At 50.7% G+C, this 26,039-nt stretch overlaps 1 protein-coding gene and 1 long non-coding RNA gene across 8 annotated transcripts in view; one reads left to right on the forward strand and one right to left on the reverse strand.

Annotated features, from left to right (window-relative positions):
- Positions 1–26,039, forward strand: part of TBC1D16 (TBC1 domain family member 16) — a 74,981-nt gene that overhangs the window by 38,407 nt on the left and 10,535 nt on the right. For 5 of the 6 annotated variants that reach the window (XM_064495421.1, XM_031469241.2, XM_031469244.2 and 2 more), the window contains 6 exons: positions 20,932–21,093; positions 22,098–22,245; positions 23,159–23,326; positions 23,781–23,929; positions 24,542–24,676; positions 25,417–25,603. In XM_064495421.1, the coding sequence (XP_064351491.1) occupies positions 20,932–21,093; positions 22,098–22,245; positions 23,159–23,326; positions 23,781–23,929; positions 24,542–24,676; positions 25,417–25,603 (949 nt within the window). The remainder of the gene's footprint in view (positions 1–20,931; positions 21,094–22,097; positions 22,246–23,158; positions 23,327–23,780; positions 23,930–24,541; positions 24,677–25,416; positions 25,604–26,039) is intronic. The other variant, XM_031469242.2, reaches the window with a different exon arrangement.
- On the reverse strand, positions 23,928–25,616 carry LOC135323236 (uncharacterized). Of its 2 annotated transcripts, XR_010384531.1 has the most exons (4): positions 25,481–25,616; positions 24,993–25,102; positions 24,759–24,864; positions 23,928–24,594 (listed from the first exon to the last, which is right to left on the reverse strand). It is a non-coding gene; the product is annotated as an uncharacterized LOC135323236 (long non-coding RNA). The 2 variants fall into 2 exon arrangements; XR_010384530.1 differs by having other exon boundaries at positions 24,759–25,102.

Here is a 26,039-nt window from a genome sequence, read left to right on the forward strand (position 1 = left end):
ACTTAACTTTTATTTTTTTGTTTCTGATGCCTAAGTTATTTCAGAGTTGCAGACGTGCTGTTCGTAAAATTTGGTCTCTTGATTTTTAAAAATAATAATTCTAAATTTTATTCTACTGGATACATGCAAAAAACATACATAGAATGTAAATGGCACAGCCTAAAAACAAAATGCTCCGTCATTACCGGACGCAGAGCTGCCGGGCTGAGCTGGCCCAGCCACAATGGCTCCTTCCTCCCCTGGAGGCCGGGCTCCGGGAGGAGTCACTTGCTGGAATGCCGAGGGCACCATTTCCTCCCCCTTTTAAGGCAGGTTGTCCACATCTGTGTATCTTTCCCAGTGACAGGTGCTTAGCTTTGACTGCTTTTGTGCGTTATTAACCTGCCAGCAGCCTTTGCAACCTTCTGTGACCAACTCTGTGTCTAAGATCACACGGTTCATTCCTTGTGACTACCGTGCAGTACCCCGAGCTGTGACTTGCTCCCCAGTTTGTCTGTCTGTGTTCCTGGCAGTCGCCATGTGGTGTGTTTGGGGGGGTTCTCTGTGACAGTTCTTGCGCCCATCTTTGGTGCAGGGCGCAAACCTCTGGGATGTGTGTTCAGCATCACGAGACACATCCATTGTTTACTGGGGCGATGGGCCGGCTTGCCCTCCCCCTCCCCCGACCAGGATTGTGTGTGTTCTGTCCTGCTATTTTCAATTCATGTCCTATTGGAAGTTCTCCCCGTGTCTTCTTAACGGCCGTCATTTTAAATGCCTGCATAATATCCTATTAGGTAGACATATGACATTTTGCTTGGCCATACATTTTTACATGGACATTGAGTTGTTCCCAGTTTTCTGCACGTCCTATAAGAAACCTGCATGTGTCTGGTGCTGGGGCACAGATGGGTTTATTCCTCCAGTGAGTTCCCAGAAGCAGAGTCAAAGAGGGGCATGTTTTCAATTCTTGAGACATGTTGCCAGTTGCTGCTTTAGAGGTTTGAGCCTTGGTTGTGGACAGATTCCCCGATGTGCACCAGGGCATGGATACTGCGTACACACACTCGTACCCACAGAGGTACACATCTGCATGTGCACAAAGGTCTGGTGTGTAATTTTATGCATGTACAAAGGTTTAACGCGTACACGTTCACACACCCTGAAATTCAATGTGATATTGTTTATTTTATAAAAAATTAAAACAGGAAACTTCCCAAGTCTTTGTCTATAGGGACTGTTTAAATAAAGACACAGAACCCGAAGCAGCCCTTAAGAAGAGGTGCAGCCGGCCGGATACACTGACAGGACAAAGGCTGCGAATACGGGAACTGGGAAAGACCCAGCTGTAACACAGTATTGGCAGCACGATCCTATTTCTGCTTTAATACGTGTGTGTGCGCGCACGCGCGCATGGGTAAACACCCACGGAGGACTGCGTGGCCCGCTGTTACCTGGGGTTACCGCGGAGGAGCAGGGTTGAGTCTGGGCTGAGGCTGGCAAAGGAACAAGCGATTTTAGTTTTACTTTACACGCTTTTCAGTGTCTCAATTTGTAACAGGCTCATTCCTTTTCCGGTGAAAGAAGGGCTCATGGAGAGGGTAGAGATTTGACTGCTCACTTCGCCTGGGGCGGGAGGAGGTGCCGGCCTCATGGTACCTCCCAGTGTTCCCCATGTTGCCTTCCACCCCTTTGAAAATAAATCATTGCTGATCCCTGGGCTAAAAACCACGCTTGTATGCATCTCTTTATGACCAACGACGATTTTGAATGTATTCCTGTATGTTTGTTCACTCTGTTTCTTCTTTTGCGACGTGTTATGGGCCTGTTTATCTCCTGGGTCTTTGTGATTTTATAGATAAGTGCATCAAAAAGAGAAAGCCCTCACCTGAGGGTCCCCAAATCTTCCTGCCAGGACCAATGTTTGGGGCTTGTGTTCACGGAGACCAGGAGGCAGGGAGATGCGCTGTCTCCCTGGGATCTGCCACTGCGCACACCCTGGAGTTTCTGTTCCTGCCGCCCTGTAAACCAGCTCCAAGGACGGACAGTTGCTTGGCATTCGAGGCCCACTGAGAGCTTCGGGGTGGGGCTGAGTCAGTCTGATGGGAGGACGGCTATGCCACCCCAAGAAGCAGAGCATTCTATGCCCGTCCTCCCCGGGCTGGTGAATAACCATTTTGCCCTAAGAAGATTCTGTCAGCCAGCGTCCCGATCCTGGCTTGCCTCAAATGCCCTGAGTCAAGCGAGCAAAGCCTCGGTGCCCAAGGATGCTGTTGGTCAGCGTGGAACCAGGCCCAGGGACGAAGGAACAAGAGTGGCGTGTAAGGGGTGTCGTAGGGAGGGAGGAAAAGGAACCAAAACAAGTTCCGTTGTGACATCACTCATGGGGCGAGGCGCTGTACACGGAATTCATGTCTGTGGCGTCAACCTTGTGGATGGAATTTAAATGAGCATAAATGAGTAGCCAGCGCACCACCCAAGAATGCAGGCAGGTTTCTAACTTACTGTCATCATTATTTGCAGTTTGGGGTTGGGAGTGGGAGAGAGTGACCAGCAGTCCCCCCAGAGCGCCCCCCCCCCAGCACCCTGGGCCCAGTCGCTGACCCCTACCCTCAATACCAGCAGCTCCAGGTCAGCTCTGGTGGGGTTCCCACGGTGCTCACGGCTCCCCTTCCAGCCTGCAGGGACTGTGGGCGCCCGGCTGAGCACAGGAGGGCACAGCAGGGCGGTCCCTGGGCCGTTACTCTGAGCATCCTAGATGGCATGTTGGAAAGAGCCCGTCAGGATTGGCCGCCTCTGCTAATGGGGCTCCCGGGTGGTTCACACAAACCCAGACAGGCTGACAGTGGAGAGGAGCTGCGTGGAGGGTGCAAAGCCCAGAGCTCAGAATCCGGAAGGCTCTGGCTCCAGCTCCGCCCTCCCTCCCATGGGCTGTGCTCCCCAGCTAGTCCATCGTTAGGGAAGCAGATCGATTCGTCTCCCGGTCTTTGAGGTGCTTCTGTGACTACATGCTCTTTTTCTGGATGGACCTCGGTTCCCCTGACTCACAACACAGCACTGCAAACCCCGACTGCCCTTCCCCAGAAGCCCCTTTCCAGAGGGACATTCCAGCCCGACAGGGGGAGGCCACTGACCCATGTGATGGCCAAGCAGTCCTTGCCGTGAAGCCGGGAGAGAAGGCAGATTTGGGCTGAAAGCCTGAAAAAGAGTTCATGAAATTTAATCAGATGCCTAAGGGGAACACCTAAATTTAGGCAAATTATTATTAGTATTCATTCCATTTTAAAATTGCCTAGGGGAACGTCACTGAAAAGTTGGGAAACCACAGCCTGGGTGGTGATGATTCTGTTCTGCAGACCTGGGGGACCTGCCAGGGTACTGAGGGGTCCCGGCCCACCGCACGGCCATGGCCCCCAGCACCGCACTGTGAACCACTTTTCTGGGTGCTGGGGTGCCTGATGCAGAGGGTCCAGGCGGAGCCGGTGCCCACGATGGGTCAGAAAGCCTGTCTGTGTTTGGCCATAACAGATGCGTATGGCCTCACGTCTGCCTAGGCCTCGGCCCCAGGCTTTGACCAACTGGGACGCGCACGCCCCACACCCCCCGCCACCACAGCAAGGCCCCTGGTCAGCAGCCTCCGCCCACTCCCAAGAGTCTGCCCCTGTTGCCGCGTCTCTGGCCTCCACCTCCACTGCTTCTGCATCTGGGGTGGGCTTTTGGGAGGAGGAGCGCAGAGGCCCTTCCCCCTCGGAAGGCCCAAGTGACTCGGGGCCCAACAGGTGGGGGGTGACTTTGTGGGGCTAACGGCTCATTCCAGGCACTTTTGCAGAAAAATCACGCGGACCTGCGCGGTTTTGGGGGGAGGTTATGGCTCAGTGGTAGAGAGCAGGTGCGTGCCTGGCACGTACGAGGTCCTGGGCTCAATCCCTAGCACCTCCACTGAAAAATAAACCTAACTATCTGCCCCCCCGAAATATTTTTTTTAAAAGACCAACATGGTGTCTTAAAATTTAAAAAAAAAATTTTTAACTGAAGTATAGTTGGTTTACAACATTGTGTTAGTTTCAGGTGTACACATAGGGATTCAGAATTTTTGCAGATTAAACTCCATTGTGGGCTATTATGAGATAATGGCTATAATTCCCTGTCATACAGTTTATCCTTGTTGCTTTTCTATTTTATATACAGTCGTTTCTGTCTGTTAACCCCATGACCCTTATTTTTCCCTTCCACCTCCCCTTCCCCTTTGGTAACCACAAGTTTGTTTTCTGTGTCTGTGAATCTGTTTCTGTTCTGTATACACATTCATTTGTGTTATTTTTTAGATTCCGCATATAAGTGATAACATAGTATTTGTCCTTCCCTCTCTGACTTATTTCACCTCGCGTAATATTCTCAGGTCCATCCACATTGCTGCAAATAGCAGGATTTCATTCTTTTCTATGGCTCATATCCCACTGTGTGTATACCACATCTTAATCCAGTCGCCTGTTGATGGGCACTTTGCTTCCAGGCCTTGGCAATTGTAAATAGTGCTGCTGTGAGCATTTGGGGTGCGTGTATCTTTTTGAATTAGTGTTTTTGTTTTTTCCGGGTATATCCCCAGCACTAGATCATGGGTCATGCGGCAGTTCTATTTTTAGTTTTTCAGGGAACCTCCCATACTGTTTTCCACAGTGGCTGCACCAATTTATGAGGTGCCTTTTTATAGTACTAAAGAACCTGACCTGCAGGGTTCTTCCCATCCCCAGCCAGCACTTAGATCACAATTGAATTTTGCTCCCATAGAAGGAAGATAGGAACATTCACGCCCAGGTGTTTGTCACAACCTGTGTTCCCTCTTCTGTTCTCCCCACCCTCTCCTGTCTTCCTGGAGCACCACCTTGTTAGTTTGGGCTGATGTCCTAACTTCATTTCAAAAGGGTCACCTGACTGCCAGTGCAGGCTGGGCTGGGCAGGGCCTGACACTGGGGGTGCCCCACCCAGGACCGTGTGTTCTCTGCCTGTCTCTGCAGCTCAGGGTGTTGCCCGGTGGCCCGCATGGGCCTTGCCTCCATCAGAGTCTGGTTCTTGCCGGAACTTGTGTCACTCCTCATACTCCCTCGGTCCTAAGAAACTTCCAGGAGCAACCATGCTGAGCGCACGCTTTGGTTTAGAAATATCTCATTTCTTACTCATGCTAAATTCCTGTAAAATCTGAGGGAGCTCTGTGCCTCTGTTTTTCCTTCTTTTTGAGTCAGAAAGCTCTCTCTGCTGGTGTCTTCTCAGTGAAGTCTGTCTCAAGGGTGGAGTCAGCCGGGGATGAAGCAGAACAATTGGTGCTCAGAAGCCTAGTTTGGGAGCAGATAGGAGCGGTCTCCAGGCTGCTTGGGCTATTAATTATTTTGCTTTATTTATTAGATGTACCTTGCATCCCTTAGCCTCCAAGCATATTTGCAAATGCCTTAAGGGAAAAAGAAAAACAAACGATCCCTGCCATCAGCGTCTCCAGCCCATAATGAATAATATCGTATAATAACATTAAGTGGCACAAGCCCCACACAGCATCCTGGGGACAGCCTGGGTCTACCTGTGTAGCAGTCATACATGTGTATGACACATGGATGCTCCCAGACCCAGGACAGCAGTCAGGCTGCTCGGCTGAAATTTTTCTTAGTTTTGCTTAGAGATCTGACGATGCCGTTCCACTCGACTCAGGAAAAATTAAAATAAAAGCAGCCCCCAAAGGACTGCTGCACTCTCGCCCCCCACCTGCCAGAACCACTCCCCCCTGCTGGCTGCAAAAGGAAGAGAGGCCCGGCCTGCTTATCTTTCCCTAAATTGTGTTGGTGATAAAGCGGAGGACGCGCCTGCTCTCCTCCCCGTGATTTACACCTTTCATAATTAGCCCGCGCTGCTTCCGTGGTGTCAGGGCGCCCGGCAGCAGTTAATGGCCCGAGCTCAGCCGCTGCCCTGCCGGCTCCCAGCAGAGCTGAGCTCCTGGCCGAGAGCCGTGACTTAAGCGGGGTCCGGCCTGTCTTTCCCGGCCGGTGACTCTCGCGTCCCTCTGGACGGGAAAGCCGGGTTGGTCTCAGGTGTGGCTGATGATGCCCCGAGCTCAGCCGCAGCAGGTTCTGGGGGCTGGAATAACAGAATCTTCCGGGCCACTGTGATAACTTCCCATTTCTACTTACGCCAGAAATGACCCCTTGAGCACAACAGAACGGGGTTCCCGTGGTGATCTTCAGCACTAAGGTCTCCGAAAGGCTTAGAAAGGGATGTCGCCACAATCGCCGGGTCTAGTGCTCTAGCCGGCCGTTCGGAAGCAACATTGATTGGCTGTCCTCTGGGTGCACAGCGGGGCTGGGTGCTGCCAGCAAACCCCAGAGCAGGGCCCCACAGCATCCGTGGTCAGCAGAAACCGGGCAGAGTCCAGCCCAAGGGGTGGATTGAGCCAGCACTGTGTGTGTGCGTGTGTTTGTGTGCGCTTGTGTGTGATGTTAATTATGGCAGACATGCCTATGGTTTTGCTTGGAACAGGCAGCTTCGTCTGCACCTTAGAAACTGCCAGGGTTAGAGAGCCTAGCAGGGTCTCAGAGATCAGAACCCAGCGCTGTCACTCCCACTCTACAGAACTAGAAATTAAGGTGCAGAAAGTGAGAATCCAGAGGATGAGGAGGACGTCAGGGTGCAGTGCAGTGGGCACGCGGACAAAAGCCGAGGACGCGGGTGTGGGACTGGGGTGGGAACACCAGGCACCCTGGAGGACATGACAGGACTGGCTGGGGTGTTGGAAGGCAGAGGATGTCCCGCCCGGGACTCACTGTCCAGCAACCACGTATAACAGCAGGACGTCGGCTGCACCTGATAAGCAGGCAGCTAGAACAGCAGCATCCACTTGCTGTGCTCAGCCGCTCAGCCCCTCAGCCCTGTCCCAGTGCAGCCCCTCCCAGCATCCCATTTTACAGATGAGAAGACCGAGGCCCAGCAGAGGTGGGTAACCCCCCCATAGGGGGCCAAGCCAGGATTGGTCCCAGGTCTTGAGGGCTCCATGCTGAGCAGAGGGAGGATTTCCCATGGGGCTTGTCTTTGGCAGGAAGGATGTAGCCACACCCTAGATGCGCCTGCAGTGGCCATTCATGTTTCAGTATTTAAACACACATGTGTGTGCATGCTGCTCTGACCCGTCTCCCAGTATCCTTTTCTCTTGAGAACTCTTCCTGTATTTTTAGTTGCCAGTCGGCCAGCATTTGGAAGCCCTACATGAGAAAATGCCGTTTGCTTGGGATGCGGTAGAGGTTTTCTCTGCTGCACAAGAGACAAGTTAGTGTAGCGATTAGGGCACAGAGTGGTCTTGAGCAATGACCGAGCCTCTCTGGGTCTCAGTTGTCACATCTGAAAAGTGGGTGTGCTGGCAGAGATGTGGTGGGGTTGCTTTACAGACCTTTAGGATCTCAACTGCTCTGTGCGTGTTGGTTCTTATTTTCTCCTGCCCTCTCGGCTTTGTCTGGGCAAGGCACAGTTAGTGAGGTCAAGATCGCAGGTTGACCTGTGTGTGGACTAGCTTTGCAGGAACAAAACAGAACTCAGAAATGCCCAGCATGGCGAGGCCAGCAGCACGTACCGGCTCCTCTGTTGCGGCGCAATGTCCTGGACACCCTTGCTGGCCACCTGGCCTGGGAACAGGCACAGGATGCGGGGGTGCAGGACATTGGTCCTTACGACCGAGCTAGCCGCCCCCGAGGCCACTGTCACTCTGAGACTCAGAAGCTCAGCCAGGTCTCTGCAGAGCCCTGTCCAATCCAAAGTGGCCGAGGAACAGCCCACCCACACCGTGGCCCAAAGTGGCCCTCAGGCGTCTGGTGCGTGGGCAGAGGGAGGCTTCTCCGGAAACTGCGCCTGTGCTCAGGGCTCCAGGGCCAGGGTCCCTGGGCTGCCAGCGTTAGGTTTGGGTGGTTGGGGGCCTGAACCTGTGAAGGGTTAGTGACACGCCGGCTGGGTTGGTGGCAGACTGGGGTGAAAATGGTCTTAAGTCTTCCCCAGGCAGAGTGGACCTTTGGCCGCAGCTCTCTGAATGCGCCCTCCTATGTCACTGAGCCTTTGCAATCAGGAGCCGGGGCACCCAGGGCATCCTGGTTGCCCAGGTTTTGTTCTTTTGAACCATCTTTTTGTCTAACAATCAAGGAATCTTCTCAAGAGCACCTGGCTGGCTCGGGGTAGCCCTTTAAGTAGGCACCGTAGGAGGCCAGAGTTCCGAGAAAATCTCGCAGCCCTCGGGGCCAAGCGTGTGACTCGGCTGGCCGGGCAGGCGGGCGGGCGTGGCAGCAGAGCCAGCTGGCCGAGTGCTCCCACCGGGTGGATTACCCAAGATCCGGTTGTTTTGTTCTTTCTCGAACCCCTCAGGCGGCTTTCTTGACATCGACTTTACCAAATGGGGAGACGAAGAAACAAAACCAAAAATGTGCCTTCCCCAAACCCAAAGCCCTGCTGTGGGGAGGGAATGCTGCACAGACCGGGGTGGGCTGGTGCGGGGGGAGGTTCTGTATCTCTCTGGGCTTTGCTTTCTCTCAGGAGCCCCTGGGGACAGAGCGTGTCTTGAAGTACACTGGCCACTCTGCTGGAGAGGAAGGGGCTGCAGGACGGTGCCCCAGGTTCATTACAGATGTTACCACCTTCCTAATCCAGGTCAAAGATGGAGGCAGGTGAGAGTTCGACAGGGAGACGGCCACACAGCCACTTTGGAAACAAGGTGGCCACGGCCTTTCCATGTTCTTGAACTTACTCCACAGTCTCACCTCAAGATAAAGCAAAGTGTCTGTGAGCAGAGCCTGCCAGTCTGCGTGCCTTCGCATGGGCCCCTGGGCTGGCCAGCCCTGCAGCTGATCCAGACCCGGGGTCCTGCCCGGCCTGAAGCAGGACAAGTTAGGAAAGATGAGACAACGTCATTTGGAATGGAGGAAACGGAGAAATTCCAAATCAGTAACCCGTATTAGGGTAAAATACGCATAATGTAAAATTTACCATCTTAACCATTTTCAAGGGGAGGTTCAGTGGTGGTAAGCCCGCTCGCACTGTTGTGCGGCGTCTCCACCGTCCATCTCCAGAACTCTTCCGTCGTCCAGAACTGAAGCCCCCGGTAACCTCTAACCTACTCTCTGTCTCCGTGAGTTGGACTATTCCGGGGACCGTCTGTAAGTGAAATCCTTCACTGTCTGACCTTTTGTGCCTGACGTACCTCACTGAGCGCAACGTCCTCAAGGTTCATTCATTCTGTAGCCTGTGTCAGGATTTCCTTCCGTTTTATGATGGAATAATGTTCCGCTGTACGTATAGACCGCATTTTGTTTATCCACTCATCTGTCAATGGACACTTGTTTTGTTTCCACATATCTTAGAGAATTGGCTGTTGTGAGTCATGCTGCTATGAACATGGGTGTCCAGATATCTGTTTGAGTTCCCGGCTTCAGTTCTTGGGGACAACCTGTTCAAAAAAATCAATGCCAGGGCCCTTCTCAGAATGGCTCCAGCCGGGCCTTCCGGCTTCCTCCTCAGTCCTGCCACATACGCCCTGCACCTGCCCAGGCTCTTCTTCCCACCCAGAGACACCCAGGACCGGCCCCCAGGCCACCTCCGCTGAGACGGAGCCTTTCCAGGGACCTCACCCGCTGCCCTGGGTGACACCCTCCTCTGTCACCTCTGTCACCCTCCAGCACTTCGTTCTTCTCTGACGGCAGTGCCCGGTCCACGTGGTGTCACCACCCACGTATCCATATCCTCATCTTCGCTTTCCTGTGAGATCCCATCTCCTGGTCCTCAAGTCCTCCTTGAATGAAGATGAGTGTTAGAAGAGCAAGTGATTTTACTTTCATGAGTCAAATTGAATGAAAGATTAGACTGTTCTTTTTGAATTGTGCCTGAGCCATCCTTCCAAAATGGTGTCTAAAGCTTCCTTCAAACACGTGAACGAGCCAAACAAGGCTTGGGAGAAGCATCGCCAAACTGCAGACAAGGACGGCTTCTTGGGGGGCGTGCTGGACAGGGTGCGGAGCTGCCGGGAGAGGTGCTTCCACTGCTGATTTTGCACACTTTTTTTTAAATCGAAGTATAAGCAACTACAATGTGTCAGTTTCTGGTGTACAGCACAGTGTCCCAGGCATGCATATACATACATATTTTCGTTTTAATATTCTTTTTCATTAAAGGTTATTACAAGATACTGAATATAGCTCCTAGTGCTATGCAGAAGAAACTTTTTAAAAATCTGTTTTTATATATAATGGCTAACATTTGTAAATCTCAAACTCCCAGATTCATCCCTTCCCACCCCCTTTCCCCAGTAACCATAAGATTGTTTACTATGTCTGTGAGTCCGTTTCTATTTTGTAGATGAGTTCATAGTGTCTTTTTTTTTTTTTGGATTCCACATATGAGTGATCACACTTTTGTATATTTTGAATTTGGAGGGGGGTGTAATTAGGTTTATTTATTATTATTTTTTTAATGGCAATACTGGGGAATGAACCCAGGATCTCCTGCATGCTAAGCATGCAGTCTACCACTGAACTCTACCCTCCCCCCTATTTTGAATTTTTAACCACAAAATTGAATGCATTTATTACTTGTAAGTGTTAAATTAGAAAAAAAATACAGGGAGTATATTTTAATGTAAAATTATTTGCAATATGAGATCATTTCCATTCCTTCACTAGGAGGAAAGCTAAACTCAACAATGTAGGCGCAAAATGAATTTCTGCTCCCAGGGTGGTGCTATGTTCCCCCGAAGGATGTAGCTAGGGATGGGCGCCAAATTTCCCAGCGTGCGCTGCTCATGTTACCTATTAATGCTCCCTGTGCTCTTTTCCCTGCTCAGGCCTCACCCAGGCTCCCCAAGACCACCCCCAAGAGTGGCTGGTCGCAGCCCCTCCACCTCCTGCCTGTGTGCCCACGCCCCATGACACAGTCACTCCCTTACACGTCTGCCCCTCATTCTCCACCAGAATGAAGGCTCACGTGGCTGGGGACGGCACGGGAGGCACTCAGAGCTTTGTGTTGAGTACACAAGTACTGGCTGAGGCACTTTTGCTTCGTGCAGAAGCCTTTGCCCGGGCACGTGCAGGTGGAATCAGAGAGGGGAGGGTGGGGCTTCTCTTTATTGAGGTATCACTCACATAACACAAAAGTCACTCTTTAAAAGTGGACGGTGCTGTGGCATTTGGTACCTTCACAAAGTTGTACAACCATTGCCACAGTCTAACTGCAGAATATTTGCATCTCTCCAAAACAGAAACCCCATACTCATTGCAGTTAAAGCCCATTTCCCCCTACCCCCGGCCCCTGCCAACCACTCATCTGCCTTCTGTCTCTACGGATTCACCTGCCCTGGATATTTCCTATAGATGAAATCGTACAACACGTGTGTGGCCTTTTGTGACTGGCTTCTCTCACTTAGCACGTTTTCAGGATTCATCTGCGTTGAAGCATGTGTCAGTACTTCACTGATTTAACGGCTGAATACTGTTCCATTATATGGACATGTTACATTTTGTTTATCCCTTTTTCAGTTGATGGACATTTAAAGCATCTCTCCTTTTTGGCTGTTGTGAGTCATGCTGCTGTGAACATGACCTCATATACAAGTTTTTGTGTAGATATGTAGCTTCAGTTTTTTTGAGTAAATAGCCAGGAGTGGAGCTGCTGCTGCGTCATACACGGTAACTCTGTGTTTAACTTTCTAGGAACTCCCAAGCTGTTTTCTACAGTAGCTGCATCATTTCTTATGCCCACCAGCAATGGATGAGGGTTCTAGCTCTCCACATCCTCACCAACCCTTACATTTTCCACCTTTTTTATTGTAGCCATTCTAGCGGATGTGGTTTTGATTTGCATCCCCCTGATGGCCAGGGATGCTGAGCGTATTTCCATTGGAGAGATGTCTGTTCAGATAGATCCGTTTTTGAATGGGGTCGCTCATCTTTTTATTGTTGTGTTCTAAATGCTTTTTTTTAAAAAAATATATATATTCTGGGCACTAGTCCTTTATCAGATGTTTGATTTCAAACATTTTCTTCCATTCTGTGGGTTGCCTTTTTACTTTCTTGATGGTTTCCTTTGAAGCACAAAAGTTTTCAGTTTTGAGGAAGTTCAGTTTATGTATTTTTTCTTGGGTGCTTGTGTTTTTGATGTCATGTTGAAGAAACCACTGGCTAGTCCAGGGTCATGAAGATTTATGCCTATGTTGTTTTCCTAAGAGTTTTACCATTTTAGCTCTGACATGTAGAGCTTTGACACATTTTGAGTTAATTTTTGTATATTGTGTGACATAAGGGTCCAGATTCATTCTTCTGCATGTAGATGTCCTGTTGTCCCAGAACCGGTTATTGAAGACTATTCTTTCTCCCGTTGAGTTGTTTTGGCACCCGTGTTGAAAACCAGTTGGCCATAAATGTGTGGGTTTACCTCTGGACTGCCAGTCCTATCCCGTCGCCCCACGTATCTGTCCTTACGGCAGTGCAACTTTGTAAGTGTGTTTTGAAATTGGGAGGTGTGAGTCCTTCAACTTTGTTCTTCTTTTTCTATATTGTTTTGGCTATTCTGGGTCCCCCCGCACTTCCATATGATTTTTGAACCAGCTTATCAATATCTACAAAAAAAAGCAACTAGGATTTTGATAGGGATTGTGTTGAATCTGTGGATCAATTTGGGGCGTATTACCATCTTAATAATATTAAGTCTTCCAATTCGTAAGCATGGGATGACTTTCCATTTATTTAGGTCTTCCTTGATTTGTTTCAACAATGCTTTTGTAGTTTTTAGTGTGCCAAGTCTTTTACGTGTGTGTGTGTGTGTGTGTGTGTGTGTGTGTGTGTTGTAAATGGAATTGTGTTCTTAATTTCATTTTGGGATCGTTCATCGCTAGTATATAGAAATGCAGTTAATTTTTGTATATCGATCTTGTATCCTGCAACTTTGCTGAACACATGTATTAGTTCTGATAAGTTTTTTGTGTGGGTATGAATTCCTAAAGGTTTTCTATGTGCAAGATTATGTCATCTACAAACAGAGATAGCTTTACTTCTTTATTTCCAATCTGGATGCTTTTTGTTTGGTTTTCCTTGCCTAACTGCCCTGAGTGCAACCTCCAGCAGAATAGACGAGGTGAGAGAAGACAGCCTTATCTTGTTCCTGATCTTAGAGGGAGAGCTTCAGTCTTTCACCATAGAGTGTGATGTTAGCTGTGGGTTTTTATAGATGCCCTTTATCAGATTGAGGAAGTTCCTTTCTATTTTTAGTTTGGTAAGTGTTCCTGTTATGAAAAGGAGTTGGATTTTTGTCAAATGCTTTTTCTGCAGCCGTTGAGATGGGTATGTGGTTTTCGTTCTTTGTTAATCTGGTGCATTACATTGATGGATTCTCATATGTTGAACCACCCTTGCATTCCTGGCATAAGTCCCACTTGGTCATGGTGTATAATCCTTTTTATATATTGTTGGATTTGGTTTGCTAGTATTCTGTTGAGAATTTTGTGTCTCTATCACGAAGGATATTCATTAGGGCCTAGAATGTTATGTTCTTATAATGTCTTTGTCTGGTTTGGGCATCCGCAAGTGAGTTAATACAGAGTCCAAAGCAAAACATGCAGAAGAGAATGATAAATTTCTAAGGATTTTGCAAGAAATTAAGGAAAATCAGCATATATTGACTACCCGTGATACATCAGGCACTCTGCTTAGCAGCTTCCCTAAAGATCAAGGGAAAGCAACACAGAGAAACTGGGTCTTGGAGGGTGAAAAGAACAGGAATAGAGAAGGGAAAGCAGGCAGCCCAGGGGAAGGGACCCAAGGAAGCAAATGCATGGAGGGAGGGCCTCTGGGGTGTCCAGTTTGCCTACAATGCAAGTGGGAACATCTGAAGAGGTGTACTGGGTTAAATAATGTTCCCCAAATCCATGTCCGCCTGGAACCACAGAATTTGGCTTTATTTAGAAAGAGCATCTTTACAAATGTAATTAGTTACGATGAAGTCATTCTGGATTAGGGTGAGCCCTATTCCACTGACTGGAGTCCTTACAAGAAGAGGACACGTAGAAATTCACACACAGAGGGAAAAAGGCCTTGTGAAGACGAAAGCAGAGACTGGAGTGAGGTATCCCAAGTCAAGGAAAGCCAAGGATTCCACCACAAGCTGGAAGAGGCAGGGAAGGAGCCTCCCCTAGACCTTCAGAGGGAGCTCGGCTCTGCCAACACCTTGATTTCGGACTCCTTGTCTCCAGGACTGGGAGAGACAGGGAGAGAGAAATTTTTATTGTTTGAAGCTATGCAATGTGTTAAGAAACTGATACAAGGAGGATCGGGCAATGGTGAGCGGATGCTAACTCGTGGGGCATATTACATGCCAGGCTGAGGATTGATGCTTTACTGGCAGACAAAACCTGACCGCTGACGATTTCAGATCCAGGAGCATGGGGCAATGGGGGGCCCTAGGTTTGTTTTCAGGGGCATCCTTTAAGAGATGCTTTTTAGAAGAGTTTTATTTTCCTCTGTATCATCCCTTTTTTTTTCTTTTTTTTTAAGTTGTTGCCATTGTTTCTGGAAGCCACACATCATAAGAGTCAGGAGTTTGAGCTTTGGATCAGCCACACTTGGTCCATCCCTGCTCTGGCATTTACCATCTGTGAAATTGAGGGTGTTGCTCCTGGCCTCTGTCTTCTTAGCTATAAAATGGGGTAAATCATATGTCCCTCATAGTATGGGTATGGGAAAGGCTTTAAAGCGATCAGCAGAGCTCCTGACACATGGGAAGCTGCCCATAGATGTTAACCGCGATGCTGATTGGCCTTTATACCTCACTGTCCTCTTTTCTTTTCCTTTCTTTTTGAAATTATCCTCATTGGTTTTGCAATATAAAAATTAATATGAGCTTCTTGTTTTAAAAAAGATAGAAGTATAGGAGAGTAGTTTATTATTTCTGATGATCAAAATGATATGTTACTTCTTTTAGAAAACTTGTTAAGAGAAGAAGATGAAAAGTTGAAAAGGCATTCTTTCTCCATTGAACGGCCTTTGCATCTTTGTTGATAATTAACTGATCATATTTGCCTGTTTCTGGGCTCCCTATTTTGTTCCATTGATTTAAAATTTACCTTTGAGCCAATACCAAACTGCCTTGATTACTGTAGGTTTATAATGTCTCAAAATCAGGTAAGTCCTCCAACTTTCTTCTTTTTCTATAGTTGCTTTGATTATTCTAGTGGTTTTTTGCATTTCCAAATGAATTTTAGAGTCAGCTTGTCAATTTCTACCCCCAAAATCCTGCTGGAATCTTGATTGGAATTGTGTTGAATCTATAGATCAGTTTGGCAAGATTGCCATCTTAACAATGTGACTATTTCAATCCATGGACATGGTATATCTCTTCATTTATTTAAGTTTCCTTTAATCTCTCTCAGCAGGGTTTTGTGTTGTTCACTGTAAAGGTCTTGAATGTCATTTGTTGGACTTAGTCTAAGTATTTTATGTGAGGGTTTTTTTTTTGCTATTATAAGTGGAATTTTTATTTATTACATTTTCCGATTATGTGTTACTAGTCTTTAATAATACAATTAATTTTCTACATTAACCTTTTATAATCCTGCTAAATTCACTGGTTGGTTCTAATAGTTGTTTTGTAAATTCCATGGGATTTTTCATGTAAACAATTGCATCATTTGCAAATGGTAACAGTTTTACTTCCTCTTTTCCAATATTTGTGTGTTTCGGTTTCTTTTCTTGCCTTCTGCTGAGAGTAGAGCCTCCCATTCGCAGGGGGAAACAATTCAGTCTCCCACCGTAGGTATGATGTGAACTGTAGGATGCCTGCAGGTGCCTTTATCCATTTGAGGAGGTATCCTTCTGTTCCCAGATCACTGACAGCTTTTATCCCAAATGAGTGGTAGATTTTTGTTAGTAGGGTTTTTCTGTATCTCTTCATGTACATGGTTCTTGTAGGTATCTCTGGCTATTTTCTCAGGATTAATACCTGGAAATGAAATTAAAAGGTCAAAATACATAAACATTTTTAAGACTTTTGCATCCTATTTCCAGATTGCCATTGAGAGAAATTTGACCAGCACACAGTGCCCCTAGCTGTGCAAGAGTGTTTCCCCAAACCCTTACCTACACTACATTTTATAACTTTTTAGTTACTGCCAATTTCATAGACCGCCCCCCCCCAAACTGTATCTTGTTTCCATTTGCATTCATTTCATTCCTCTGGACATGAAAATTTTTTTGTTTATTTGTATGTATTCTCTAGTGATTTGTCTTTTCTTGTCCTTTTGCCATTTTTCTGTTGGACACTGATTTTTTTTAATTTACATACTTTTTTCTATATTAAAGATATTAATCCTTGTCATATATATGTCCCAGTTTGTTCTTTGGCTTTTTCATGTCGTTTGCTTAGTTTTTTAAAAACAGACTTTATTTTTCAGAGCAGTTTTACGTTCATAACAGAATTGAGGGGAAAGTACAGAGATTTCCCATATACTCTCTGCCCTGACACATGCAAAGCCTCCCCCGTCACCCGCATCCCCACCAGAGTGGCACGTTTGTTATATCTGATGTACCTACAGTGACACATCATTATACCCCAAAGTCCACAGTTTACATTCGGATTCACTCTTGGCAGTGTACATTCTATGAGTTTTAACAAACCTGTAATGACACTTATCCACCATTATAGTGTCCTGCAGAGTAGCTTCACTGCCCTCAAAGTTTTCTCTGCTCCACTTAGTCACCCGTCCCCCTTCCCCATCCTCTGACAACCGCTGATTCTTTTACTGTCTACATAGTTTTGCCTTTTCCAAGTCTCATATAGTTGGAGTCGTACAGTATGTGGCCTTTTCAGATTGGCTTCTTTCACTTAGTAATATCCATTTAAATTTCTTCCATGTCTTTTCATGGCTTGATAGCTTATTTCTTTTTAGCACCAAATAGTCCAATGTCAGGATGTACTAAAAGTTTGTTTATCCATTTACCTACCGAAGGATACCTTGGTTACTTCCAAGTTCTGGCAATGATGAGAGGCCACCAAAGGTGGCATTATTTCCAGCCCCCCGCCCCCAGTCCTTCCTACCGCCACTCCGCACACACACAGCACGGTCCTCCAAAATCTGCACACCCTTCCCAACACGCTGTGTTCACCCCAGGGGGCAGGCCAAGGTGTGCAGAAACCAGAGACAGGATGGACACTCACTCTGGCAGAGCTCTGGGCGAAGCCACTGCTCCCCTGCTGTGGCGGGAGGAAGGAGCCCCACAGGGAGGGCCCCCCCCCCCCGCCACACCTTCCTGCAGCAACTTGCCTCCAGGCAAAGGTCTGCTTAATCCCTTTTACAACTCCTGAGGGGGAAATTATTTGCATTAATTAATTGATCAACTAATTAATTCAAGATACTATACTTGGGACCTACAGCTGGGGTTCTATCGACTTACTATTCCGCTGACCCAGAAGGATCAGAAGGAAGAAAAGCAAGAGCCAACTTAGAAGTTTGGATATTTAAAAATGTTAGAGTCTGGCTGCAACGTCTCTTTGGCCGTGAGGTCCACAGCTCAGTAATTTTGGAAGTTTCTTCCTCCCCACAAGCGTTTTCTGAGAACAGACACTTCCTGTGTGTTTCAGTTACCTACCGCTGCATAGCAAACAACTCCAGCACTTAGCAGCTTAAAATCACCACCTTTAAAAAAAATCCATTACATTCATTTTTTTCTTGTTAGTTTTTTGGGAAGGGGGAGATAATTAGGTTTGTTTATGTGTTTTAATGGAGGCACTGGGGATTGAACCAAGGACCTCGTGCATGCTAAGCATGTGCTCTGCCCCTGAGCTGCACCCTCCCCCCAGACCACTGCCTTTAACTTGCTCACAGGCCTTCGGGTTGGACTGGGCCCTGTCGGGTGGTTCTGCTGGTGCTCTTGGCCTTCCTCAAGCAGGGGCCACCAGCCGGGGGCAAGGCCAGTGGAGGGTCTGCAACGGCCTGTATCCACGAGGCCTGGGGACGCTGGTGCCGTCCGCTGGGTCTCCCTCTCCTCCTGTCTCTCGTCACTCACACCTGGGCTTCCGTGCACGGCGGCAGGCGTGCACCAAGAGTGAGAACGCAGCAGCGTCTTGACGCCAGGCTCTGAAGCTCACAGAACGTCACTCACACCACATCCTGTCGGCCAAAGCCACGCACGAGGCCAGCCCAGGTCAGGGCTGGGGAGATGGGCACCACTCTGGGAACTAGAAGCCACATTTAAGAAAACTTGCCATGTTTTGCTGTGGCAGAGCTGGCTCTTCCTACTCATTTCTGTTTTTGCATTTCAGTGCTCCTCAGAAAGTAACAAAAACCAAGAACCGCTGTATTTCTGAGCGTTTAGCTTCTTCTAGGTTTGTCTGTAGTGCATTTTTACCTTTTAGCATATTGGGAGTTATTGCCCTAAATAAACCCTCCTTATAATTTTAACATAACACAAATAATAATTTTACGAACAAGCCAAATTTTGTGCAGCACATATGAATAGTCTTAAAACCAAATTGCTCTGCATGTGTAAAAAGATAAAAAATAAAAACTACACACATTTCAATTTTCCTGAGATTTTATTTCCTGACTCTTTTTTTCTATGACTCCAAGATTCCCAGGCATTTTGTATTTTCAGCCCAGACATGAGTATGACATCTCTGTGTTCTGGGCCAGGCCTGTTCCTGGGAGCTGGGGATTCAGAAGAGCAGATGAGATACAGCCCTCAACCCCGTGGCAACGGGTCTTGTGGTGGAAACAGATGTGGTCCTAGGTGACCTGGATGACCGTACAGTCATCTGCTATGACAAGCCCTAAGTAACAGAGAATCAAGGCTTCCATCAAATTTGCTCTAGTTTGAACTGTGGAACCCCAGCTGTAGGGCCCAACATAATGTCTTGAATTAATCAGTCAATTAATTAATGCAAATAATCTCCCCCTCAGGAGTTGTAAAAGGGTCTAGGCAGACTTCTGCCTGGGGCAAGTTGCTGCAGGAAGGTGCGGAGGGCCGCTCTCCGGGGCTCCTTCCTCCCGCCACAGCAGGGGAGCAGTGGCTTCGCCCAGAGCTCTGCCAGAGTGAGTGTCCATCCTGTCTCTGGTTTCTGCACACCTTGGCCTGCCCCTGGGGTGAGCAGGATGCCACGTGTTGGGAAGGGTGTGCAGGTTTTGGAGGACTGTCCTGTGTGTGTGTGGAGTGGCGGTGGGAAGGACTGGGGGCGGGGGGCTGGAAAAACTGCCACCCTTTGGTGGCCCCCTCTGGCTGGGCTTGGAGGCGAGCCCGGATAGGCCAGCCCGGCCGGGAAAGCATGCCAAGCACATGCTCTCCGGCCGCTGTGGCCTCATTGTTCAATAAGCAGATTATGGAATGCTGCGTGGAGCGGCATGGTGGGGGGCTGGCTTCAGACCTGCAGCTTGCCTTGTTTTGCAAACAATCATTGCATCGTGCAGCCCGGTCAGGGTCCCCTTGGGAGGACTGGGAATCTCTCAGCCTTTTTTGGGCCCGAGTTTGCCGTGTGGCTGTATGCTTCAGCTTGTCCACCTGCCTTCCCCTCCAGCTGTCTTTCTCTGTTTCCTGAGAGAGCCCAGGTGCCCTTCAGAAATGGGAGGACCTGCTCAGCGCACTTCCTTAGGCAGGTAGGGGAGAACCGCACTCCAGGCCCCGTGTGGTTCTGGAAGCAGCAAAGGTTCTAAAAAAGCCAGGCCTCCCCTTTGAGGAAGTTCTGAGTTAGAGGCATTGTGCTTAAACGGTCCAGAGTAGCTTCATTTGGAGACCTGGTGCCCATCTGAGCAAGAGTTGCCTCATGATCCACTGCCTCCGATACTTTTATGCTCTCAGCTGAAACAGGAAAATGGGATGAAGTGATTGCAGTCTTCGCTCTGCAGGATACTGGGGTTGGGGTCCAGACCCATGGTTGCCTTCGCTCTGACTCTATTGTAGCAGGCATCTGCTGGATGTTACCATTAAATCTCAAGAGAGAGCATTTAACCTGTGGTGTAGCTGAATCTATGTAATAAAATATTTTGTAACTGGGGAGCCAAACAAAATCATGAATTTTTTGAATTTTTTTTTAAAGGAGCAGAATGAAAGAATGAGGTTGTGTTGCTGAACTTTGAACTCAGAGACAGTAAAATACGCTGGTGAAGACATAGGCCACAAAGTTTGGGTTCAAATCCCAGCTCCACCACCTGCTAGCTGTGTGACTTTGGGCAAGTTACTTGACCTCTCTGAGCGTCAGTTCCCTTCTGTACAATGAGGGTAATAACACTACTCACTTCCTAGGATTACTGTCAAGATTACACGTGATAGAAGCACAGGAGAAGTGGTTAACACAGGGCCAGGCCCAAAGAAGTGTGTACTCTTAGTATTAATAGTTTTATAATCCAAACGTCTCCTTATAGAACCAATATTTTTTCAGGAAAATACTGAACCAGTCTGAACCCATACGGAAGCCCCACGCTATCTAAAATGGCCACGAAACAGCTTCTCTTAGTAAGCCCTGAAAATCAGGGTGCCCAGCGCTGAGCGCTGTACAGCCGTTCATTCCACACAAAGCTCTGTTACTGTCTTCACTTTGCAAAGGAGGAAACAAAGGCTCAGAGAGGCTTGGTAACTTGCCAGGGTCACACAGCCAGGGCGCAAACCCAGTCAGTAGGACCTTGTCTGTCATTACAACAATCTAATGCTTCTACTGAGGTGGAACAGAATTTAATCATGAAAATGCTTCCCCATCCACATTAAAGTATAATTGGGCATGACCTGTGATAGGATTTATTCATTCACTCTTTCATTCGTTCATTCATGGGTGTCCCTGGAGAGACTCTGTGCTTGGCGTGTCCAGGCATGTCTATAAGTATGTTTAAGCCTGCACGCGTGTTTAAATGATTTCCCCACGCCCCCCTGCCTTTCCCCCGTGGCTGTGCGGCCCTCACATGACTCGCTCCACCAGCTCTCCCTCCAGCACGGATGCCCACCTGCAGTTCCCGGACGGCAGCGGCCTCCTGCAGCCCCCGCGCTGGGACGAGCCGCAGCGGGCGTGCGCCCTGGAGCAGATCTGTGGCGTGTTCCGAGTGGACCTGGGGCAGATGCGTTCCCTCCGTCTCTTCTTCAGGTGAGGCCCCTTGGGGCCACGTCCTGGAAGCTGCCTGTGTGCCATGTCCTGGGGGGCCGTGCTTGGGTCCAGGGCCCTGGGATTCCCAAACACCTGCTTCCCAACATCACCAGTCTGGTCGGCAGTGGAGCCCCACTACGGCTGCCCCACGGGAGCCGGGTCTGGGTAGCTCCCAGACTCCTTCCTCTGCCTTCAGGGTGATGGTGGCAGCTATTGCTTGGAGCCCTGGTTTGGGGAAGACGACAAACCAGGGCTGCCCAGAGAGTGGGAGCTGCAGGCTGCTCCCGGTCACCCACCCAGCGGCCCCACAGCTGGGTGAGTGCCCAGGACAGACCATGGCTTTCTAGAGGGAGGCACCATTTCCTTCATGATTCCTTACACCCCTATTAGTTCCCTGCCTAGCAGCCACCTCAAGTCTCTCTTCCCGAAAGGCAGGGTGTCCTAGCCACAGAACAGCACCAGCCGAAGATCTGTGTTTAGAAGAAGCAGGCATGTCTCCGTGGGGTTCCCAGACCCTGAGCCACATCCCGCCTTTCACGGAAGGGCAGCCAAGTTCAGGCGACGGCCCTGAGGCATGTGTAGTGAATTTCCCTGGAGGATTCTCCCAAAGTGCCACACGTGCTGGATGGGGAAGCCCGCTGGAGGGGCGTCCCTTAGTGGATTCCACCTCAGAGCATCCACCCTGGGGTCTCCTGGAGAGAAGGGAGGATGCCTGGCGGGCAGGAGTGGGGGCAGAAGGCCCCTCTGGCAGGTCTCCCAGAGCCAGGATAGTCCAACCCAGGGCTTCCCCAGGAGGCAGCTGCTTTGCCTTCTTCAGCAAAGGGGGTGATGGCTTCTGTTGGGGCATAATTCTGTCCCCTTGCCGCCAGCAGCCAAACTCCAGGGGGACTTTCCGTTTCCTGCCTCTGAGGTCAGCGAAGGCAGCCTCTGATTATACTTGGAAATACAAACCGGTGTTTACATATTCATCAGTCTTTCCTCCCCCGCCTCCAATGGCCGCCCAGCGATGAGGCCTGCACCAGCGGCCAGCTGGTCGTCGCCAGCCGGGAGAGCCAGTACAAGGTCTTTCACTTCCACCACGGAGGCTTGGACAAGCTGCCCGACGTCCTTCAGCAGTGGAAATACTGCGCAGAGACGCACCTCAAAGACCAGGTAGCCCGGAGGAGGGATGGGTGCTGCCCGCAGGGGAGGGAGACCCCGCCCCTGGAGGGACCTGGCTGCTGAGAACCCCCTCCTCTCCCGAACCCCCTCCCCTGCAACAGGGGCTTCGGACATGGGCCCTCTCCCGGGAGTCCCAGGCCTCGTGGGTGTGACCCGTGGTCGCTGGGGGCCCACAGAGCAGCAACTTTGGATCTGAAACATGCGCCCAGGCTTCTTGTAAAGGCAGTACTCCGCACTTGAAAAATCATGTTTTGACAAGGCATCCCGCCATATTTTGCTCAATCTACATACAAACGTAATAAAAGCTCTTTAATTATCTGTTTAAGATACGGTATGTGCTTATTAGAAATGGGCTGACTTTAAAATTCCCTTCCTTCCCACAGAGCCTCCTGCTGGCTTCCCTTATTACAGTAGCATGGCTTTTTTCTCCCCCTACATTGCACAACCTTTGATTTTTGAATTAAATGTCAGCTGCAGTTTTGCCCTGGGTCCCTGACTGCCCATGGAGACAACCTGACAGGCGGGCTCCCCGCTCGCAAAACAGCCATCCCTTTGTATGTGGCCAATCACATGTAATTTATTGCAGGCCCTCCCGGCAGAGGGAAGCTGGCCGTCCGAGGCATTAATTCCGTCTTTGCGGCGGGTTGGAGCGAGAGTGGGGGGCGGCGCCGGGTGGGAGTGGGCCGGGACCCGGGAGCGCGAGGGGGACCGTGGTAAGAGGATGGCATTTTCATTGTAATTGCGTCTAATTACACTTGCCATTTAGGGGTTTGTGTGCAGGGGAGACGCGTCCTCCTCCTTCGGAAGAGAGAGGGAGGCTTTTACATCCCGCCAAGAGCGCGGTTGGCTTGAAAGCCGGGCGTCCGAGACACTGATCTTCCCCGGCGGCTGTCCTCCCGTCCAGCAGGTCGCCGACGAAAAGACGTGCATGCAGTTCTCCATCCGGCGTCCCAAACTGCCGTCCTCCGAGACGCACCCCGAGGAGAGCATGTACCGCAGGCTGGACGTGGCCGCCTGGCTGCGCCACCTGAACGCGCTGGGCCAGGTGCAGGAGGAGTACAAGCTGCGCAAGGTGAGGCCCGGCGCGCCCGCGGGTGGGGCGGGGGTCCGGGCCCGGGCGCGGGGGCTGTGCGAACACGGCCGATGGAGCAGTCAAAGCCGCTGCGATGAAAAAGCCGCCTCCGGAGCGGGTTTGGGGGACCCCGCGCCAGCCTGTATAGAAGAGCTCGCAGCCCGCGCCGCGTTTCCAAAACCGGGATTAGGCCCTGACGTGAGAACGACAGGTTAATCTGAGCGCCGCACCAGGGGGGGCATTGACATTGAAATGAGCCTGGTTTGTGTCCTGTATGGGAATGGGGGGCCGGCACTTTCCCCTTCCAAACATGTGCAAATTGCAGCGATCTGAATCAAGGCGTCAGTTGTCAAGAAGGCGAAGCAAAGCCACCAAAACACAGATCTCCGGGGATTTGGGGGTGCTTTGAGCGGCCCTGCTTTGGCCCCTCCCCAACTTTTGCCGCTTCCTCCAGGCCATTTTCTTCGGCGGCATTGATGTGTCAATCCGGGGGGAGGTCTGGCCCTTCCTGCTGCGTTATTACAGCCACGAGTCGACGTCGGAGGAGAGGGAGGCGCTGCGGGCGCAGAAGAGAAGGGAGTACGCCGAGATCCAGCAGAAGAGGTGACCGAGGCGCCTGGCCGGGCCCCTCGAGCCGCGGAGGGAAACCCCCACCCCCCGAGCCGCGGAGGGAAATGCCATTTGGAAAGGCAATTTGAGGCGCAATTCAGCATTGATAATATGTTCCGTGACCCATAGTTTCCTTGGAAAATGGGTCTCCCAGGACCGTGAGCGATGGGGCAGGATAAGTGCCGTCATTACCCCAGCGCCCGGCCCCGGGACTGGCTCTCTTTAGCTCGCATGTCAAGGTTTTAGAATTCTTTTTCAACAGACTTAACGAGGCGCTGACATCCCACCGCTCAACGCCGGGGTGGCAGCGGGGCCTCGGGGTCGGCGGGGAGCTTGGACTGCTGAGGTCTGTTCGGGCCTCGCCTAGCGGGGGCTGCGGTGAGCTCTCCGCCGGGACGCTGGGATGCTGGGACGCGTGAGGCCGTGTTCACGCTGGGAAAGCCTTGGACTCCTATCCCACCTCAGCCCCCGCCCCTGCAAGTCAGTGGGAGCTGGAGGGTTTGCCAGCGGCCCTAGTTGCCAACCGCGAGCCGGGCTGGGAGGGACGCCCCGCAGACCTGGAGCGTGTGCCTGGCTGACCCCGGCGGGCGCTCTGCTCCGTGCCAGGCTCTCCATGACCCCTGAGGAGCACAGAGCGTTCTGGCGAAATGTGCAGTTCACTGTGGACAAGGATGTGGTTCGGACAGATAGGAGCCATCAGTTCTTCCGAGGCGAAGGCAATCCCAACGTGGAGTGCATGAGGTACCGCCTCCCCCCGCTAACAGCTTCCTCCCCTCTTGGTTTCACTCCCTCTATGTCTGCCACGCCAGGAGCCTCATCTCACCTCTCAGGCCTCAGCTGACCCTCTGGGAAGTGGACCAGCAGCTTCTGCTGGGGTCAGGGGTCTTTCTTCCAGGTTCATACAATCAATGCCCCCGAATCAGAGCATCCTTAGGGAACATCAGTGGGCCTGTTATGGTCCCAGCCACCCAGGGAAGCCCATAGGCCCCCTCCCAAGGGTGCCAGCAAAGGTCTCCACCCCCTGAGCATCCACCGAGCCTAAGCTTGCTTGGCTCACACCAGCTGTGGACCAGCCTCCCGCTGAGTGTCTCTGTCTCCCACTGGGTGGTCCTCAGGGTGATAAAGCCACACAGGCCGAGGCTGGCATCTTTGACATTCTGCTGCCTCCTGGCAAATAATTGCATGAAATTAGCAGCCCGTAAAAACAGCCCACTCTTTGTCATAGGCAGTCGACCATTAAGAAAATGAGACCCACATTCCTCCTTTCCCTGCTCTTAAGGGCCGAGGGCCAGGCTGGAGAGTGCCTAATTGCAGGCCATTACCTTTCCCCAGTCCCCAGAGCTGCCCTCCTTCCTCTGAGATCAAGGTGAAGGATGGGGGTATGGGCAGCCCAGGGTCTCCAGCCTGGGGTTCCACTGGGCAACACCCTGCTGTGTGGCCACCCTCTGCTGACCTCCCTGCCCTCTGCACTGCGTCCTCAGGAGGATTCTGCTGAACTACGCAGTGTACAACCCCGCCATCGGGTACTCCCAGGGCATGTCGGACCTGGTGGCGCCCATCCTGGCCGAGGTCCTGGATGAGTCAGACACCTTCTGGTGCTTTGTGGGTCTGATGCAGAACACGATCTTCGTTAGCTCTCCTCGGGATGAGGACATGGAAAAACAGCTGGTGAGGCTCTCGGATGTGTGCGGCTTGGTTGCGGTGGGTCAGGGTTCAGCAGAAAAGCCAATGTGGGCCTTGCCCGTGGGCTCTGGGGGCTTAGCCTTGGGCCTCTGGGGAAGGGCCAACTCTCCCAGGGGGGACGCAGCCTGCTCCCAAGTCCCAGCGTACGTGCTTCCATCCCCAGCCCGGGCTCCCCAGCGGGGTATCTGTCACACTTGCCCTGTGCTTTACGAAATGCGTCCTCAGCTGCATCTGGGTTGCTCCATGCAGGAGTGGGGACGGGAATGGGAGGGGCTCCTGAAGCATCCTGAGGCCCAATGGACAGTTGTCACACACCCACCTCAAGGGCAGCGGGCCTTCCCTGCTGTGCCTGGCCAGCACCCCTCCCTTCGGGGCCTCCCCTAAGCTACACAGACCAGGCAGCACTGAAAGGTGGGGGTGG

The sequence above is a fragment of the Camelus dromedarius genome, chromosome 16, assembly GCF_036321535.1.
Source record: "Camelus dromedarius isolate mCamDro1 chromosome 16, mCamDro1.pat, whole genome shotgun sequence".
Lineage (NCBI taxonomy): Eukaryota > Metazoa > Chordata > Mammalia > Artiodactyla > Camelidae > Camelus > Camelus dromedarius.